The sequence below is a fragment of the Zonotrichia albicollis genome, chromosome 1, assembly GCF_047830755.1.
Source record: "Zonotrichia albicollis isolate bZonAlb1 chromosome 1, bZonAlb1.hap1, whole genome shotgun sequence".
Taxonomy (NCBI): domain Eukaryota; kingdom Metazoa; phylum Chordata; class Aves; order Passeriformes; family Passerellidae; genus Zonotrichia; species Zonotrichia albicollis.
Window position 1 is genome coordinate 109,100,171 of NC_133819.1, and position 16,759 is coordinate 109,116,929.

General features: G+C 41.4%; 1 protein-coding gene across 4 annotated transcripts in view; it reads left to right on the forward strand.

Annotated features, from left to right (window-relative positions):
* The window catches only part of TAF4B (TATA-box binding protein associated factor 4b), a 73,378-nt gene extending 60,693 nt beyond the window's left edge, over positions 1-12,685 (forward strand). For 3 of the 4 annotated variants that reach the window (XM_074549886.1, XM_074549871.1, XM_005479665.4), the window contains one exon: positions 10,759-12,685. In XM_074549886.1, the coding sequence (XP_074405987.1) occupies positions 10,759-10,923 (165 nt within the window). In that variant the 3' untranslated portion in view covers positions 10,924-12,685. Of the gene's footprint in view, positions 1-4,123; positions 4,148-10,758 lie in introns of those variants that run through there. The other variant, XM_074549895.1, reaches the window with a different exon arrangement.
* Positions 12,686-16,759: the final 4,074 nt, after the last annotated feature.

The window sequence follows — 16,759 nt, forward strand, 5'->3', positions numbered from 1 at the left end:
CTAAATGAAATGATGACTCAGAGAAATTCCCATCTATAGTGGAGGGTAACCAAGCTGTGGTGGCCTTCCACAGTGGGCAATTGTCATGGCCCCTCAGGTAAGTTCACAGTTCCTGGTTTGGATGGCTTTTGAAATGGTTCTTGATTTGACATTTGACTGTGGACATTAATCCATGCACAGTGCATAGGGACTCTTCTCAAATATTCTGTGAGTTCACCTTGGCTAGGTTCTCCCTAAAAGCAGTAAATAAGTCAGTAAAGCTAGACCATTCACTTCCTGCAATGAGCCAGATCACCTTCTGTGGCTCATGTTGGATACTGAAAGTGCTTTTAACAAACCTTTTCTGAGCAAATCTCTCAATGTGCTGAAGACTAAGGTCATCATTTTTGCTGGAGATGGGAGAAATTGGTGTCACAGCCAGTTTTGCCCCTCTATCATGGAGCCTCAATATTGCTCAAGTGAAAGTCTGGTTGCCCTGACATAATCACAACGATCAGGAGCCTGGAAAGTAACTCTTGTGTGGAGGCAGTGGTGGTAAAGTTGTCCTTTCTGATGAACCTTCAGCCTTTTTCATTCTTGTTGTATGGGAAGCCTAAATAGATGGTGGGATTGAAAATACTCTGTCATTTTAGCATAGCAGAGTCTGGGAGGACCTTGTCCTCAGTTATTTGCATTGTAACTGAGATAGTGGTGGCAGCTGTCCCTGGGTTTCTTCTTCATCTGGACTGTGACAAGAGGCCTCACTAAGCAGGTGAGATAGACTTGTTTCAGTGAATTTTTAACTTATTTTTTTCCCTGACATGGATATAAAATTAGGTCTTTGAATACTCCCTGTTAACCACAAGTGAAGGAAAGCAATCTTTCTCCAAACAAGCTGCAGAAAGCAGTGTTCACAGCTTTTGAGCAGCTTTTCTTCTCTTCTTTGAAGTTTTTTTAATGCACTTTCACATGAAGCTAAATGTATGTTTTGGTTTTTTTTTAATACCACTGGAAAAACTTGAAAAAATCAGTCTAGCACAAGAACAGTTTCCCCCATCCTTTTCTCATCTTCCCCCAAGCTTCTATCGGGTAACTATTCCTGTTCTTCATAGTGGTTTTCTGTAATTATTGTCGGATTTGTTTCTGAATATTTAACAAGTCTGCCTGTTAAGTACTTTTCAGTTATTTCTCCTCATCTGTGGTATGTCTGCTTTATTAAAAGCTTCATGAGATTATGTGAGACAGATAACAGTGTTGCTGTTGAAAGCTGGCTATCCATTATTTACTTTGCCACTTCAAAAGAATGTGGACACGACACGCCTAAAACTGACCATAAACCTTGATAACATTCCATTGTCACAAATTTACCTGCTGTATTTTAAGCAACTTCTCATATGGTTGCCATACAGACTGATTTGTAAGGGCAGTAGGTGAAAGTAATTCTGACAGTGAAACAATTTTTGTTTCTTGCATGCAAGCTCACATTCCAGTGCCAAGTTCTTAGGCTTCATGCTACTGGAAAGCATTTCTCTGCAGACGTTTTTTTTTTTTTCTATTTTGTGAAATTATGCAGGATAGCAATCCTTGAGAAGGATGTTTAGATTTAAATGTTTTTAAGTGTCCCAATATATCCAAGCAGGATTTATAAAAGGCTTTAGACTTCTCATGTAGAATAAAGAATGGTTTTGACAAACACTCTCTAGTTCAAGAAGCAGAACATTTGTAATACATTCATGATAACATGGCAAAACATCCTGAGCAGTAAACAACATTCCATTCTTCAGAGATGAAAGGAGGTCTTTGAAACTGAAAGCAAGTACAATATGGCCTTAGGCTGATACACATTTGGGCATCTTTAAAATCATCTTTTTGGGCAACCTGTCTGAGAATAATTTAAACAGGCAGGATGTGCTTTTTCATTTCAAATTGCAAATACAGACAAAGTACAGAGAGCTTTACTCTCAAATAATCTTAAATGTCAGACTTCTAGACTGCAATGGCAAGTAAATCTGTGCACAATACTCTTGTGCCATTTTTTATTATTTTTATTATTTTTATTTTTAAAGACTGATAACTTGGTAGACATGTATGATGGAAGAAGTTATTCCTAAATACGAATTATATTTAACATTATTGAGTGAAATCACTGATGCTTAAGATTAAGATATTTAACTACGACTTCAAATTTCTTTGGATAATGTTCTTTGTACAATGTTTGTGTCTCCTATGGCCGTGTCAGCTCTGTACATCTTCTTTTTATGGTTGCCTACTGCAATAATTAAAGGAAAGGAATTGTTTCAAGCAATTATTGACGTAAACCAAAGCCCTAATGTATTTGGGCAGACAGGGAAGAAATAATCAGTTACAGTATGTATTAAAAAAGTGAAACTCTGTAAGCAAATTTGTCGTCTATTTGCCTTTCTTTATTCAGTACCAAAATGTAATGGATACTGGGAAAGTTCAGTTCAGCAGACTGGGTTGATTGGATCTGCTGCCTACTGTTGCAGTAAAAGTGAAGGGCTCAAACCAGCATTTTAGGGAGCATGGTATGCTAACTTATCCACAAATAAGTATCTCTGTTTAACTGGGATGATTTTTCAGCCCAAGGTTTTCTATTTCTCCACACACCAGCACTGGGCCTTGCTCCTCTTCTGAAAAGTGTTTTTCCCAAGATAGTTGAGCACATGATTCCTGCATGTTCATCTTATTTTGATGTCTGAAATTGTGCTTTACTTAGTCTTTCCAGGAGACCAATTATGGGTCATTTTAATGTGGCAACTAGAACATGTGGTGACACAAGCATGTGCTTTCCAGCTAGAAGCCTGCTTGCGGCAGCCTCATCACCTCATAATGTAACAAGTACAGAAAGAGGCTCTTATCCAGAGGAGTGCCTGGCAACTAATTTGGACCTAAAAGCAATATAAAAAGAATAATCTGTATGTTGCCATGATTGCTTATGTATCTCGAAAGTTGAAATAGCAGTAGGGACAAATCCATGATGGTCATGGAATGAAAAAATAAGGCTAATGCTCTAGGCCTAATTAAAAAAAAATAAAAGGCAGCAGTATAATGGGAATTCTTTTTCCTTTCTTGTTGGAAACACTAGTTTGGGTAGTTTTGCATGTTCTCTTCACTGCAACTTAACATTTGAATGGTATTGTTCAGAAAGAGCAATTTGAGAAAGCCTTGGTAAGAAAATCCCTCTGTTGTGAAAATGTGTTAATTTGTGCTACTTGTAATCCAGAGGTGGCAATATCTTCATCTCTCTCATTCTTATCCCTCTGGACACTTTTGGATAGAATGAATAGGAGAGGCCTTTGGATTCCATTTATATGTGTCTTGGGGTTTGTGCATTTGTTACCCACCTCTCCTCTTCCCCTAGTTTGAGGGCATGTGGTAAACAGTAATGAATTAAAGGGTAGGAAGAATTGAAAACTAACTCATCTTGGGAAGGGAGGACACTTCTAAAACAAATATGAAAAAAGTAAACTTGAAACCACAGAGTCATTTTCCCAATTCATTGTTCTGTTTCATAGCTTTTACTGGTTGGTAACACGCCCCGTAATGTTTTCAATGCTGATAAATAGTCAAGGATTTTTTTATATTTTTTATTAAGTTTTACTGCTTTTCTGTTGACAAAGCCATTTTGGAAACAGCTTTTTCTCATTTCCACTGTAACTGGAATCTTAGAAGTTTGAAGACTACGGTTCTGAGTCCTTAAACTTTGTTTCCTTCTATTCAGAGATTTCTTGGGTGCAAGTCATCTTTGGCCTTGAACCAAGAGCTCTGTATTTATTTGTGCAGAATCATGCACCAAGAAGGAAAAAAGTCTACAGATGTTTCTGAGAGAAGACTCAGAAGACTGGCTGTTATACTTATGGTCCTCATCTGAATACTGTGGTCAGGCCCTCCTTCTACTTTGTATAGGAAAACTTAGTTGAATACCAGTACTTCTGTGTAATTTTTTGGGGTAGAACACTTGCTTTGCATTGCTTTTCTGGCTCCATGATAACACATTAGGTACTTAAAAGTGATCCAGTCTCTCCTGCTGTTGGTGCTGAGTTCTTCACTTGCTTTCTCCCAGGTTGGTTCCATTGACTGACTCAGGGTTGTACATCTCATGTCTTTCCTTTCTTTTTGCCAGATCCAATGACAAAGGAAATTCCTCTTTCCAGGTACTGCTTGTGTCTGTCCTCTTTCCAGGTACTGCTTGTGTCTGTTCTATCCCCTGCCAAGACTGGCTGCTCTGTTAGTGAGTGTGGATCTTGCCTAGTCACAGGTAGTCTGGCTTTGCTGTGGGAACATAAGCTACTGCAAGCAGTTGCTACATTAGTAAATCATGCAGCTGATATGCTGTGCTCAGTGCAGAGCCATTCAAATACTCCCTTTCTGTCGAACTCCTAGCCCTGGCCAACATACTGAAATAATGTGATAACTTCCAGGGTTATGCACATCTAATACAGCAGTCCACACTTGCATTCTCCTTCTGCAAAGAAGTTTGGCAAGCAAAAATGGAAGAAATGCCTTGTTTACCACAGTGGTCATTGTTCCATTTTTAGTATGACTGTGGGTGGAGGAAATGAGCTTGTCATCTTCTCTTGTGTCTGCCACATCTGATCATTGTTAGCAGAACTTAAACTTACCCTTCTTGCTTTACAACTTTGGGATGCTGGCACATCGATTAAACATATTCTGTACATGGTGCTTGTTTGAGCTTTGGAAATGTTCTTTAGGTTGAGGAAGAACTAAACCTTTGAGCAACAAGTCCTTTCTGCAGAATGGAAGTAAACCCAACTCTTCCAAGTGGCTAGGGGAGAGACATGATTTGTTTTTTTCTGGTGTGTGACAGTCCAATGACTTATTTTATTTTATTCTACTTTATTTTATGTCTTATTTCCAGAAGGGGTTTATGCTCTTGTAAGTGGTAACTGTAGAAGCTACTGCCACTCTTTATGGCCATAAGCTCTTCTGATGAGGGAACACTAGGACAATTCATCAGTTTCAGTATTGGTGTTACAGACATGACTGTGTCTAAGTGTGAATTTAAAGGCATGAATTGGCTCTGTAGCAAATGATAGCTCTCTGTGCAGTGGAGCCACTGTCTGGTCTTTGGCATGGGTACAGGATAGTCTGCTAAAGTATTTTCTTAGAAGCTGCATAATATTAATTTAAAAGCAACCGCTTCAAATTGGGCCACATATATAAGTAGGTGTTCATTACAAGGCTACAGAATCTGTTTCTACACTACAGTGGTTTCCCTCACTTTCTCTGTGTCTCTTTCTGTCTTTGTCACCCCTTCCCCCAGCCCATAGGTATTAAGTGATACTGGAGGGTGAGGTTTTTTCTACTTTGCATATGCTTAATGTATGTAAGACTCTTGATTTAAATTTCTGGTTCTTATTTAAGCTCTTGGACAGCTGAAGTGTCTCTATGACATGGTCATACCTTTGGGGAAGAAGGGAGCTAAAAGTTACTGAAGTTACAAAATGTCTTCAGCATCTTAGTTACCTGTTTCAAGACCTAACAAAGCACAGCTCTGTCGGCTAAAGAGTTTCAGTTTCTGTGCTGAATTTCCTGGTGCCTGTCAGTCTAGGCTATACACTTGATCTGAATTTTTTCCCCATGTAAATAGGCAAAAATATTCTCAACTGCCATTCACACACTTCAGAAATACAGTTCATTGGCCCATATCGTGCCTTCTCTGTGCTAGAGATGAACTTAATTCTTCTTATATGTGAAAGAGATCTGCAATTTAAATGACTAATTGCATTGTAGCTTTAGGCTGAACATATTGGTAATGCACAAATGTTGATGACATGTGAAGGGTCAAGAGATTTATAATTTAGTTGACAATACATTGCTTAAAATGATGTGGCAAAGAGCCAGAAAATTTCAGCTTAATAATTGTCTGTTAACTAACATGACATATTTGTATAGGATTCATTACCTCCAGGTACAGATTAAGCATCTGATGTACCCATAAGAAGTGACATGCGTACATGAATCTTGGGCATAATAGTGAATAAACTGACACTGCATTCACAGTAATTTGTTTCAATATGTAAAACATGTTGTTGCCTACATTTGAAAAGACTTGTAGGAATGTTGCAATGAAATCTGAAGAAAAATGTGTAATTGAATGGAGTTTTCTATTATATAGATCTGACAGCTCTGTGAGGCTTTTTTGTAGGCTGCAGATAACATCATAAATACACGTTTGTTTTCAGCTGCACAAGAAGCAGTCTGGATATAGAGATCTGAGTCCTTCAGCCGTTGGCTTGAGCTACCCTAATGGTCTGTAAGGTTAAAAGAAAAATAAAATCCCCAGACCCCAACCTAAAAAAACCAACTTTTTTTTAAAAAAAGAATCCTGTAAATATTGAGTCATCTAGTACTTTAGTGTTGTGAATGTGGGAGTATTTCTGTCAGACCAAGGTTTGTTAGAACAGGCAGCATCAGTAGGCTGGCTTGCCACCAGACTGCTATCAACTTCTTTCACTTTGCTTTCTCTGGCCTACATTAGGCACTTGTGTGTACGAGCAAAAAGGTCACAGTTTTGCCAGGGTCTGTTCCTTTCCCGCTGGCTGCTGGAGGAGACTCAGGTAAGTGCTTGAACACAGTATGTTAACACAGTGGTTTTTTAACCCTTGTTTCCTATGAGAAAGGAATGTGTTCTGTGTTTTATAGCTGAGAGCCAAGTACTGCATACACTAGATATCCCTGATCTCAGCATGACCACACGTGATAGAGATGGGGGTTGAACCTGGAAGCTTTTGCTTCAATTCACTAGGTGCTCTTACCACCTTTCAGCAACACCTCTGCTGCACACAGCTGGCATTTTTCAGTGTTTGGGGATGTCATTGAAAAATGTCTCATGACTTTGCTTCCTTCTGCTGGTGATATTTTTACAATGTGCAGCAGAGCTGCAATAACAGTTTGCTCTCTTGGGATCTTGGCTCTGGGCCTGTGATATGTTTATGCCACACCAAAAATTGAAATGAGAACTCTTGGCTTGACTTTTAAACATTTGACTGAGTACTTTTCTCTTTTAAAGTGTCTCACTCCGAACAGTTTAAAATTTTGAATTTTGGTTGAATTCGGGAAGGGAGCGTGTACTTCACCAGGAACGAACCTGACTGGAACTTGGTGGGGAGGGAGATGTCTGCAGACCTCTATGAGCTTTGTGTCAGGGCCTGTAGAATAGCTCTGAGCAGTTTTGAAATCCTTGTTGGTATCCATGATCCAAACTTGCAGATGCCAAGCTCCAGATACCTTGCAGACTAGAAGTAAGGTGGGAGTGGTGGCTCTGTATTAACTTCACTCTTGCCTTGTCAGAGAATTGGTATTTCATTCTCCATCCAGCCACTGGAGAGAGCTCTAGAGATCTTTAAACAGGTTTCCAGAGCAACCTCTGAATGAAACTGGCTGTTCAACAGCTTGGGACTACAGCAGGAGTACCACAATGGGTTCTGCTGCCAAGAGAGTGTAATTGATCTCTGTCAGGTGTTTATAAAAGGCTCTAAGGGTGACAGTGTGCTGCTGTGGAAAAGGTGCTGATTTGGGCTCAGTTCTGAGGACAGTTCAAAAGCAGGACTGCTGCTGCTGTGACCTCCTGGGGCTGATTTTAAGCCAGTTGTTGTCTCAGTACTGGGGTGGATGTTTACAGTGGTGCAGTTACATTGCTGTAGTGCCTCACCTGGCTTACAAACAGGGTCTGTCAGCTGTGATACCCAGGCATACTGGTAGAATCTACACTGGTAGTTGTCCCTCCTGGGCTGCATGTCTCTGTCATTTCCCTTCTCGAAGGAAGGCAGGATGCTGAGGGTTTACTGAAAGGCAGGAATTTCAAGGTAACAAAAAAAAAAAAAACACAACAACAACAACAAAAAAAAACCAAACCAAAAAACCCAAAAAAAAAAGCAAGAAAAAAAGAAGAAGTTGCTAGTTAGAGCACTAATAATCAGATGTTGCAGAAGGAGGATGCAGGCTGATTGCAGTACCCTTTGTTAGAATTGATTTTACAGGATGCATTTTCTCTTTGTTTATCTTTGTACTTGTCTGTGACCTGGTTGAAAAGCAGCACTTTTCCCCTGGAAACAGACAAAGCTGTCTTGGGGTGTGCTGAAGACTAGCAGTGAAGAATCCCCCAAAACAGTAAGGCACAAGTGCTTGCTGCCCAAATGGGAGGAGCATAATGGAGATGTCTGGGAGAAAGGAGTGAGCTGGTGTTTTTCAAGTCTCAAAAGTTTTGTGCTTTTGAGGAAGGGGTATGTGAGATCTAAAGGAGGGGATTATGGACTGTTGCCTAGGGCCAGACAAGGTTGACCTCCTGCCCAATTGGAATTTGCTAAAGTGGAGCAGCAGGGGACTCTCCCTAAAGTGTCACTTGTGTCAGCTTGAGAGCTCAGAGCTTGGCATTTCATAAGTAAAGACTTGGACATTAACAGAGGGGTCTGTGATGGTTCTTTGGGATGTGCAGATCTTGGACCAATGCTTGGTCCAAGTTCCAAAACAAAACCAGGAAAAAACAGTGTTTCAATACAACTGTGGAAAACAGTAGCTAACAGGAGATGGTGCTCAGCACTGCAGAGATTCACTCTGAGTTCCCCAGCATGGTCCCTATCTGGACTGGAATGACCTAGGCTGTCTGTTGGCTTCTTTAATTTTAAATCAACATGTACTTTGAGAGAAGGACACTTTCTTTTAAAGTGGTAGGAGCCGTTGGTTATGGTAGGAGCTGTTGGTTGTTGAAGACCTCCCTGTGGTAGGAGCTGCTGGTTGTCAAAGAGCTCCCTGGCCCCTGAAACTCTGTGCTCAGTAGTTTTAATATGCCAGAGTGATGCTGTGGGAAACATAGAGCTGTGAATGGCTGTCTTAGTAAACAGGAGCCCAGGACAAGCTTTGACTTTGGATGTGGTATTACAGCATAATATCGCTTTATGTCTCTGCACTGAGCATGATGGGTAGGAATTTAAGAATAAACAAATCCATAACTCTGACTCAAATTCAGGCAGCTTGGTGCTTCTGCCTTGTTGTAGCATCTTGCAGCTACAGCAGCTTCCAAAGCGGGCTGGGTGATTTGTGCCGTCTGTCTCCCTTTTTGTAAGAGTGAACAGCATTGAGGTGGCTTTGTTTGGTGTCTTTTTAAAGGTAAGACTTCCAGTCTAATGACTTATTTAGAGAGAAAATACTTTCACCTCAATAAAGTTCTTTGAATTATAAAGGACATTGCTGTTGGGTTACTGAAAACCCTTGGGGTTTGTTTCATTTATAACATTGCCTCGGGCCTTCTGCTGCATCCTGTTGGACTGACCTCCTTTTCAACCCGTGCTGGCAGCTGCATTGCAGAGCTATCTTTTCCCTGGATCCTTCAGGGTTGTCATATGACAAACTTGAACTGTGACCCTTTTGTGTCTTACCAGGACAGCAGTGCCCTCTGTGCAATGTGGCCAGCAGTCTTCCCCACGCACGCATTTGTTCCGAGCCATTTAACAAACTGAAAGTTTCAAATGATGGCATTTCATAGTGTTTAATAGCATTGACTGTAAAGCAAATGAAATGGTGCTGAATACCCTGCGTGCTGCTTGTAAAAAAATACAGCTTCCATTTCTGCAATGTGCCCTGGGTTTTCTGTGGCTAGCATGTGCTCTCTGGTGAATCTCTTCATATTTTTAATAAATTTCAATGTTTCCACCCTAACAACAGTAGTATTTGCTGCTATATGTAGTCCAGCACTGGTAGTCATTTCTAATAAATGGGGGGTTTAAACAGATTTCTCTAAGCAAAGTGGGCAAAGTCATTTTGCTGAAGTCTTGCAGAGAGTGTTAGGGTAAGAATTGATACAGTTAGCACTGCATCCAAGCAACACCATCTCCAAGTGGTGTTGATGCTGGCAGGCATTGCCCTGCTGAAGTTACAGAGACTGAGCACTCGTATTTGTACAAATTACATTCATTACCAAGAACCCTCCAGTAGTGATAAGAGACTGGCTGTGCAGCACAGATTGGCTCCAAGATAAGTAGCCAGTCTATTGTGCTGCTCATGGTAATCTTCCTCTTCCCCACCCCTAATAATAAATCTTGGGGCATTTTGGAAAGCGTGGGGGTTGCTCATTCCAGTAGCTTGAATATAAAACTACTCAATGTCATCATCTCCTACCAATTGTATTTTCATAACCAAGCAAGGCAGCTGACTGAGGTGGATAGGCTCAGATACAGTGTTCTGAATATCTGGATGCTTTCACTGAGTATTTGTTGCCCTCTTAAAGGACAGAGCACAGATGATGGCTGGGATGAGTTTCTCCTGGCCATGTTCCAAAGCTAGGGTGCACTCACAGTGACAGTTTTCCTCATGAAGAGATGGAAACCGCTGGAGCAAGTGGTAGTAAGAGCTGTGCACGACCTGGGGCTCTGCATAGGTACTATGTTAGTACCTTCTTCATAGCTGGCTGATGCTTTCTCAGTGCAAGTCTGTTTAGCAGACTTCAGTGAAATGGCAGTTATTTATCCTACCATATTTGTATAATTTTAAAGGAAGAAAGAACTTTGTGGTTGCTTTGACTGAAATAAACCATCAGCTGGCAAGCACTTGCTTTGTCTTTTTCAGTATCTCATCTTGCAAGGATTTTTGGATTGCTGGTTTTCAGCATGGAAAGCTGAACATCTGTGGGCTAGTTTTATACAAGTAGGCAGTATAATCCAACCAGTTTAGTTGAAACTTCTATTTACATGAAATTCTAATGTTTCTGATGGGTTTTTTCTTCCTCTCTCCCCCATTTAGGGTTTGAAAAGCAATGGAATTGCTGGATCATCAGGTTTTAGCCTTACGAAGCAGATGCTCTGTCCACGAGTAACCCGTGTCTGTCTCAGGGACTTGATATTCTGCATGGAACAAGAGAGGGAGATGAAGCATTCTCTACGCTTGTACCGTGCCCTTCTGAAGTGATTTCAATCTTGCATTTCACCGTGCTGTCTACTGCCAAAGATAACATTGAAGCATTGTTGCACTGTCTTGAAATTCCAGTTTCTGGAAAATGATCCGTTGTAAGGATAACTCTTGTTTACAGATAAACATTTTTATTAAATACCTAACTTAGCACCTGTAAGGTTTTTAATAATACTTGGCTTAAATCTGTCTGTAAACCAGTGAAAACACTGAGCTGCACACATAAGCACCTATCTGCTTGCATTGAACTGTCTTACAAGCTCTGAGGGCTTGATAAGTGTCCCTAGTTTATGTATGCCACTTGTTTCAGTACTCCAGAGTCTGCAACATCTGTTCCATGTGTAGTGCCACCTTCCAACCCCATCTTATTTAGGGAAACAAATATCATTATAATGGCACAGCATAGCATGGCAACTGTATTTAATCGTGAACCAGCAGTCAGTAAACATGCTAATGTATTGCTTGTGTGACTCAACATCTTAAATTTTCTGTGTTTAGAATTACTACTGGATGCTCACTTGTGGAGATCAAAAAGCAAGTAAAAGGAATGAGGGGTCCTTTGTACCCCACACTTTGCTTCAATTGCCTTCAGCCTTTCCTCTGAGAAGGTGACTGAGGGAAGGAGGACAAATCAGTGATTTAAGTACACCACACAGTGTAGCTAGGGCATACTTAGATCGTCATGGAAAATTTGGAGTTACTAAAAATAAAAGGAATAAAAAATCCTAAAAAGGGAGGGTAAACAGAAAAAAAACAGTTTATCTTTCTGTGGATACAAAAAATAGCATTGAACTTAAACATAGATGTGGAAAGATATTAACAAAACCTGTACTGACTACAAAAAAGAGAAAAGTTGAGATTCATTGAAACTCTGGAGCTGAAGACTCTCCTTGGAGAGGAGCAGTGTTTGCAAAGCACAGGATTCACTGCTTTAGAATATTGTTTTAATACTTTATTGTGGTGTAACAGGGAAGCTTCTCAAATAGAAAGTATTTAGACAGTTGCTTTGTTCCCATTCAGTGAGAAGGAGGACTCTGGATTATAAAGAATGTTAGAACAGGTTCAAAGATTGTCGGCTTGCTGGTAAAGACTGCCTTGTGGTGGAAGGAAAGCCCTCTGGGTCACCCTTCTCCCCAGGCTCCAAACATGTTGCCTTTCATGACACAGCACTGTATAGCATGGCTGTTTCCCAGGACTGGTGGGAAAGACACTGACTGCATTCACGGAATCACAGAATATCCTGAGTTGGAAGGGACCTACCCCAAGGATCATAGAGTCCAACTCTAAAGTGAACGGCCTGCACAAGGATCGAACGCAGAACATTATCAGCACCATGCTCCAACCAACTATTGAATGGCTTCCTGCTGAATTTTTTTTTCTTTGACAAAAAACAAGCTTCCTAGGGTTACTTGGCATGCTGCTTCAAAACTTGAAGCAGCTATTCACACAACTATTCTGCACTGTCAGAACCACTGTAGATGGTTCCCAAATTCACAAAGTTGTGAATCAGTTATGTTGGTTTTGTTGGAACAAATCTAGTAAATGAATGCTGTAAATTATTTATATATGTATATATAGCACATATATATATATATATATAAGAAAAGCAGTACTTTGACTATAGTTTGCAAGATATTGATGGCATCGGGCAAAATTGTTTTGTATTATTAAATGCTTAGCTTTACTTTTTATGTAAAGTGCAGCATTTTCCATATTTGTGTACTGTTATCTTATTGATCAGATGTTAAAAATTATTTTAAATACTGCATTAAAGCAATTATTTTATTAAAAATAATAAATTGGTAACTTTGTTTCCTGACATGAGAAGTTGAGCATCTGACGCTGTCAGCACCATGACTAATGGTGTGACTTGGAGAGCCAGTCCCTGCTGTCCGCCCATCACAGGAGCTGGCACGGCTTCCTCATGTAACATATTAACTATGAACATCTCTATTTGAAGGGGTTTTAAAACAGGTAGGTGACAGAGAAAAGGATTGCTGGAAAGGGGGAGGGTGAGCAGGGAGAAAAAGAAATGTCTCTGATTTCCTACTCTCAGCACAGAGACTGGGTTGTGGTGGTTTTTGGTAACAGCTGGCTAGAGGTGAGAGCTCTGCACATGTTCTGGGAAGGGAAGGCATGAACTGTGTCAGACTTCAGCAATGTGCTGTGGAAGCACTGTCCTAAATAACTTTTAAAGCAACTCACAATTAATTAAATGCAGGCTGGAGAACCACAAAGAGCATCTGCAAATTGGCCTGCCTCTTTCTCTTGAAACCAGTGCAATACTGAAGTGAAATATGCTGGAGAAAATAATTGATAAATAGATATATCTAAAGGATTATGGATGATTCAGGTGTTTTTATGGCCTGCCTATGATGAAGATCACATGCTTTTATTGCTGCCAGAACAAGAATCTCACCAGTAGATTCTCCCTGTGTGTTCCCTCTTCCCCCATGTGTCATGTCCACACCCACCCCACTCCCAAAAGACCTCTCAAATCCAAAATTTTATACTGTAAGGAGTAGCAGATGTTTCAAAAAGATTTTTCAGCAAGTTTTTAGGCCTAATTTCAGACAGGGATGACTTCGTCCTTGCTGCAAAAACTGAAAATACTTGTCTCCTTGCCAAGGGTTCATCCTGCCCCCAGCTGAGCTCAACTTTGCTTCTGAGAAAAGTGTCCTCTAAAATGGCATTTATTTAGGAGATACCTGGGCTTTGCTCAGCTACATCAGGAATTAAAGGAGAGATCACCAGGAGTTCACTTCCATGTTTTTCCCTGCTCTTCCTGCCCTTTATGGGAATACTGAAATCCCAATCATAAAGTTACAAGGTCAAAACCTGCTATCATCCTTTCAGTTCTCAGTGTGCTGATGTTCAGGCTTGGGAACCTAGGGGAACTGTCTGTGCCACGGGTGCTGGGAGGGCTCTAAAGCTTGCTCCAGGCATTTCCTGCTTACCAGCTGGCCTGCTAGCCTGGTGGCTGTTTGTGATGCACTGAGCTGGCTGGGCAACTATCCCTGCCACTGAAATGCTCAACCCTCAGAGAAAAGGGTATACAGTTGCGGGGAAAGCTGTTGTTGCTTGCTCTTCACTACTATCTCAGCAGCATTCTATGCCAAATTTTGTGTGCTACTTGCTGACAAAAGGGGGCCTGTACTGTTTCTCCTCCAACTGCTGCTTTTTCCTTTTATTGCCATTTTCAAGTTTTAGCACTGAATCTAGCCCTTTGCACTGTCTTTGACTCCAGCTTTTCCCTTCTCCCCGTGGGAAAGCCTAGCTGGAGTGCACTAACACACCCTGCAGCTTTGTTTGAGGTTTAATGAGGAAGGTAGCAGGGGATCGTGAGACATTGCTGGATGATTCCTCAAAGCCATTGCACTCTCTTGGACACTTTGACACGAGTAGCTTAAGGCTACTGTTTGCATCAAGTTGTTCTAGGCCCCCTCTCTTTGTAGGCACCTGTGTCCTGCCATGTGAGTGCACTGTGCTGAGCAAAAGTGCTGTCAGCTGTTCTCCAGGTTCATTTCTTTGCTCTGTTCTTTGCTTTCCTCTTCATTTGTAATCACTGGGGTGAAGAGAGAAAGACTAAAGCAAGTGAGGATGTCCTGAAGGGGCAGACAGTCCAAGTGATTGGACTTGGTGAAACAGGCTTTTTCCCAGCAGCTTTTCAAATGATGGCTGCTGGGTTTCTGAGGCCAAGTGCTCCACACTCTTCCCTGTGCTTGCAGCACACAATGTCTGTGCATGCTGTGAAAACTGGATGCCATTGTTATCCCAGGTCCCATGGCTGTAGCTTGGGAAATAACTACAACCTGTAGAGAAGGCTTCACTCCTTTGAGGGGTACAAAGCTGAGTACCAAGACTAAAGAGCACAGCACACTGGACTTGTCTGTTTTGGCACTTTGGGTTCTGGGTTCATTGCCACATGTCAGTGCCTTGTCCCTCCCTCACTGGATACAAAGGCTGCTTGTGTGCAGGCCACAATGCCACTGTTTCACTTGGTGCAGGCCTTCAGTAACCTAGATAAGCACCTCATTTGTAACACTGAAGGAATAAGCAATAAACTTTGTCTTTTCCTTTCAGATATATCCTACATAGGTCTATTCTCTCCTCTTCTCTTGCAGGCATGAGCTGGTCACTCACTGCCTGCTCTCTGCAGCTATTCTGGCATGTTAGCTGATAACTCTGCTACCGAGTCTCTCCTCATGAGCCCCTGCTTCACAGTTCCCCTTCTGAGGAACCTGGTTTTGAAAGGGTTTTTTTTTTTTTGCTGCAAAGAAGTGAGGGAAAGGAAGATTTTCATCCTGGACTTTACTTGTTGTTCTTCAGTGGAAGATGGTGGCACAGGTCAGCCCACAGCCCTGAGGCTGCTACTTTGTGCACCAGGAAGATCCTTGCAGGAAGCTGGTGTTTCATGGTGGCAAAGACTTCCACCATTAACTCCTACTTCAGGCAGAGGTTTTCTACAAGGTCCTTATGGCAGCAGGTGCCTCCCATCTTCCAAGGGATGTTTCCCTGGCAGAGCCAGCCAAAGTTCCTACTGGACACCCTATCAGAGATGGTCATGCATTCTCTTCCCCAGCCCCATCCCACAGTCCCACAGCTCTTCCATGTGTCTCAATGTCTGTCCTCTGTGTGTCTCAGAACTAGCAAAGGATGCAGAGCCTGTTCTGTGTGATTCAGGTGGACACTGAGGGGTGTCAGGACCCACACTGCGGCCCCGGAGGGTGACCAGGATGTGCTTCACCAGAGTTCTGCCCATTCGCAGTGTCACTAAAAGACCACCTCCCCTGGAACTGCGCCCTGATGGGAGGGAGCAAAGGTCTTTGCATAGGTACTGCTGAGGCATAAAGTGCCTCTTTTATCAGTTTGGCATGCCATGCTCCTGCTCCACAGGCTTTGTTTGATAACTGCTCTGCAGTTATCAGTAAGCAGTTACTGTCTCTACCAGATCACAGGGAATAGTATTTTTAAATCTATTTGAAAGGAAAAATTATCTGACAGATCATCTGTATCTGTTTTTGAGAGCTAATTCATAATTATGTGTAGTTCCCCAAGCTTCTTGAGATATTTGCTCTTCCACTTTGAAGTGTTTAGCATGACGGGGTTTATTATTTACAGTTATTTTAAGGTGTTTCACATTTCTGCTCTTAGAAGCTGGAAAGGAGGATTGAAGTATTTTTTTCAAGGAATTATGTGTGAATATACATGTACTCTGTGTGTATAAGGATGGTTGAGTAACTTTTAAAAAGAAATACTCTATGTAAAGACTGAGTTATAACAGCTCCCAGGTGTGAAACTCCAGCAACAAGGAGAGAGGGAGGAAGGAGATAAATTATCTTCTTTCTTTAAGAGGTTTAAAGTTTTAATGTGTTAAAATCCTTTGATACCTTTGTGCAAAATTGGGCAGAGAATAAAGACTCCCTTGAAAAGCTGATCAGCGGGAAGTCTCAAGAAGGAAGGGTAGGAAGAGGAGAATGCATACAGAGAACGGAAAACAGAGCTTGCTCCTCTCTTCAGGAGCTTCAGTGATACATTTACAAGCATTCTGGCAGAGGCTTTCTTTTAGAGAAAAGACAGAAAAGGACCTTCCTAGAAACAAAATAGGTGACTATATGTACGCAGGCTATGTATTTAATGAAGCAGACTTACTGAGGAAAAAATCCTTATATTGTTGTTTCCTGCTCAATGCAATTTTCATTTTTAACTTCATGTCTCTTAAAATTTGGAAAACTCCTCCATTATCATCTCATCTCTCTTTGAAGGAGTAGCAAGTACTATCACCAGCACAGAACTGAGCTACTGTGGGCTGTTGGCCACATCCATGGGAGTCAGT